The 3,105-nt window shown below is 60.2% G+C and overlaps 2 protein-coding genes across 2 annotated transcripts in view; one reads left to right on the top strand and one right to left on the bottom strand.

Moving 5' to 3' along the window:
* The window catches only part of CHGG_08476 (uncharacterized protein), a gene marked incomplete at both ends in the record, with an annotated part of 2,717 nt that extends 1,965 nt beyond the window's left edge, over positions 1-752 (top strand). Inside the window, one exon of the mRNA XM_001226402.1 lies at positions 105-752. Coding sequence (XP_001226403.1) covers positions 105-752 — 648 coding nt within the window. The remainder of the gene's footprint in view (positions 1-104) is intronic.
* A 210-nt stretch (positions 753-962) lies between these two features.
* On the bottom strand, positions 963-2,344 carry CHGG_08475 (uncharacterized protein; the record flags this gene model as incomplete). The annotated part of the gene is made up of 2 exons (XM_001226401.1): positions 963-1,682; positions 1,739-2,344. 2 exons carry the CDS (start codon positions 2,342-2,344, stop codon positions 963-965), a joined length of 1,326 nt encoding a protein of 441 aa, XP_001226402.1.
* Between the last annotated feature and the right edge of the window lie 761 nt (positions 2,345-3,105).

Raw genomic sequence — 3,105 nt, 5'->3', positions numbered from 1 at the left:
GAGAGGCGGCGACTCATCGCGCTCGTCTGTCCAAGAGCCACAAGAAGGGGAGAAGATCAGGACGGCCGTAAAAGAGAAGGAATCCGGGTGCTGTTGCCTTGCAGCTCCCGATACTGGGAGAGGGTTTAGTGGAAAGAAGGTACATGTGGGTTTGGTCGCGTATCGGGTGTGGTAAGGGGTGCGGCGAGGGGGGAGTGGGAAGAGGTTTAGGGAGAGGTTTGAGGGAGGATGTTGTGGCGAAGTGGGGGGAGGGCGTGAAGGGGGTGGAGGGGATTCGGGACAAGATGGAGATTCGGTGGGTGGATGGGCGGGATGTAGGCATTGCGGAAGAGGATGTGGACGGTGCGAGGAAGCACTTCAAGGGGCTGAACGAGAACCGCGGCGCTGGAATGGATGGCTTGGTCGCCCCGGCGTTTCTGGTCGCTGACAAGAGCTCCGTTGAGTCGTATACCGGCGCTGCCTTTGCGACGCCAGATGATCCGGATTTCGGCCCGTTCATACTGGTTGGGAAGCTTGACGAAGTGGATCCGTCAACCCACAAAGCGCCGGGTTTTGAAGGGGCGGTCAGGGTGTTGGGGACGGTGTTGCTGGATGATGTTTGGCCGTCTCTGTGGTGTAGGCTCGTTTGTGTGGAGGATATGTGGAATCTGGCGACGTGGCATCCGCTGTCTATCTACGTGGGCTCGGTCGTGCACAGCCAGGTTGAGGGCTGGGATCATTTTCGGCAGCTCAGGGGTGAAGTGCCTAAATAAGGCTGTTCAGCGGCAGCGTGAGGATGAGCAAACCTAATGGGATTGGTAATGGCGAAAAAGCGCGTAAGGAACCATTGGCCTTGTATTATTAGGTAGAGCTACAAGAACGGTCACATAGATATGGGCCCATGATAGAATGAGACAGTCATGTATTGACGTCAATCACATTTTTATCTACAAGTAGTAATTACACCCCGCCGAGCAAGTCATTTAGTTCTTGCAATCCTTGCCCTTCCCCTTACCGTTGCCGTTCTTGCCCTTGCCCTTGCCGTCCTGGCCTGTCTCGTAGGTGGAGTCAATCTCGCCCCAGCGCATGTTGCTGAAGGTGACCTCCGGGGCGGGCTCGACCTTGACGATCTCGGAGGGGTGACCCTCATCCAGGTTGCAGGGGCCGGCCTCACCAGCGTCGAGCCAGTTCATGTTGCCGCCCTCGTCCCACCAGATGCTGAGAGCGAGAACCATGCCGCGGGTGAGAGCCTCACCCATGCCCTGCATGGCGCCGAGGCGCATGAAGGCGTCGGCGCCGGTGACAGAGCACAACTCGTCGATCATGCTGTCGGTGGAGGGCAGGCCGGGGGCGTCGACGACGTACGACTCGATGACGCGGCCCTCCTGCACGTACTTGCGGTGGATGGACTCGAGCTTGCCCTTGCGGTTGGCGTGGAACTGGGTCACGACGGTGACGAGCTTGTTCGAGTTGACCTTGAATTCCTCGCCGGCGCCGTAGTAGTCGGTCACGTTGACCCGGTACGGGTTCCACGCGCAGCCAGCCTTGTCGCACACGCCCTCCTTCTCGCACTCCGCGCCCTCGCAGAGGTAGGGACCCCTTCTTGTTGCCAGGGGTGGGGGGCGATGTGGTTGGCCCGCTTGTTGGCCCTCCCCAGATGTCCCATCTCGTTGCAGCACGCGCCCCTTACCCTCAACGTTGCCCTGGTTGTTGAGGTTAGCTTCTTGTACCTTCATCGCGGTTCTCATCCAAAACTTACGATGCCGTTGATGAAGGGGGTGATGTAGCACTGGGCGTCGCAGTACCCGGTGCCGAAGTAGGCGCCGCCAGGGTTGAGGGTGCTCTGGGCACCGTCGGCCTTCATCTCGGAGAGGTAGAGGGCGCTGTTCATGCCGCAGGGCAGCTTGGTGGCGTCCACGTCAAAGGTGAACTCGTTGCCGGTGAGCGAAAGCATCTCGTAGCGGCGCTTGGTCTCATCGAGGAGGTAGACGCGAGGGCTGACGAGCTTGCCGTCAAGCAGCTGCTGCAGACGGAGGCTGTCGCCGTCGGTGTTGATGCCGTACGCGCTGTAGTCCGAGACGGGGTCCATGACGCAGTTCTTGGCGCACGACTCCTTGTCCGGGCAGGCCGTGGCGTTGGGCTTTTGGCCCCAGTCACCGCAGCCGTACTCGTTGGTGGCCTGGTGAACGGGGTGGGCGAGCGCGTCCAGGACAATATAGTTGGTCTTCGCCTTGCACCCGCCGGCCTTGGTGCAACGGTAAGTGGTGATCTTGGGGTGGACCTCCTCGCCCTCACCGGGCAGCTGGCCGTTGACCGCGCCCAGGAGGAGCGAGGCCAGACCGAAGAGAGCAGCGCCGCGAGCCATTGTGTCGGATCTTGAGAACACGGGTAGTGAAACGCGTGTTGGGGAATGTCAAGGATGGACTGGGGAAGCAAAGGAAGAGGGCTCGAAGGGAAGGGGGAGGGGCCATCTCATATACTCCCTCGTTCCCCATATCTCCCACTCCGTCGGTTCGCCCTCCCCGCGTCCCCGGGACCACGATCTTGGATGCTCCGCACGGAATGGACCCCCGTCGGTGTCATCGCCAACCATCATTGGAGCGCCTTAGCCGTTTCGGTGCTGGTTCGGCGTGCGTTGGGATAAACAAGGCGGAAAACGGCCAGCGGGGCCGGGTTTCCGCCGCATGAAGACCTGCAAGGCACAGGGCCAAGTTCGATCTCGCCTGCCATGCGGCGCACGAGGGACGGCTCAGCGTTGGTCTGGCGTTCTTCTAGCGTAGCAACCTGGTGGTCCGCCAAGGCGGCCAAGGCGGTTCACGGAAATTGACGAGCCGAATTCCCACGTCTGGAATGGGGTTCGGGGATTGCGGGGAAGAAGTGGAGGGAAGAAGTCAAAATGGGCAAGCAGCTTCTGGACTTCGCCCCCAGCTGTCCTGTGGTTGGTGACCAAAGTGGTCTCGCCTCTGCGGGGGAAGGGGTCAAGATGCACGTTCAGGGGTTCACGTACCTGACTGGACTCCAACTCCAACAAGTGGAGGCCATGAACCATGCCACGAGCATGATTACAAGACACTTACCTAGCCGCGCGATTAATAACAATCTAGAAATGATCAACCAGCCGAGCCC

The sequence above is a fragment of the Chaetomium globosum genome, genomic scaffold, assembly GCF_000143365.1.
Source record: "Chaetomium globosum CBS 148.51 scaffold_6 genomic scaffold, whole genome shotgun sequence".
NCBI lineage: Eukaryota > Fungi > Ascomycota > Sordariomycetes > Sordariales > Chaetomiaceae > Chaetomium > Chaetomium globosum.
Note: the sequence above shows the minus strand (reverse complement) of the source record. Positions and strands in the feature narration are given on the sequence as shown.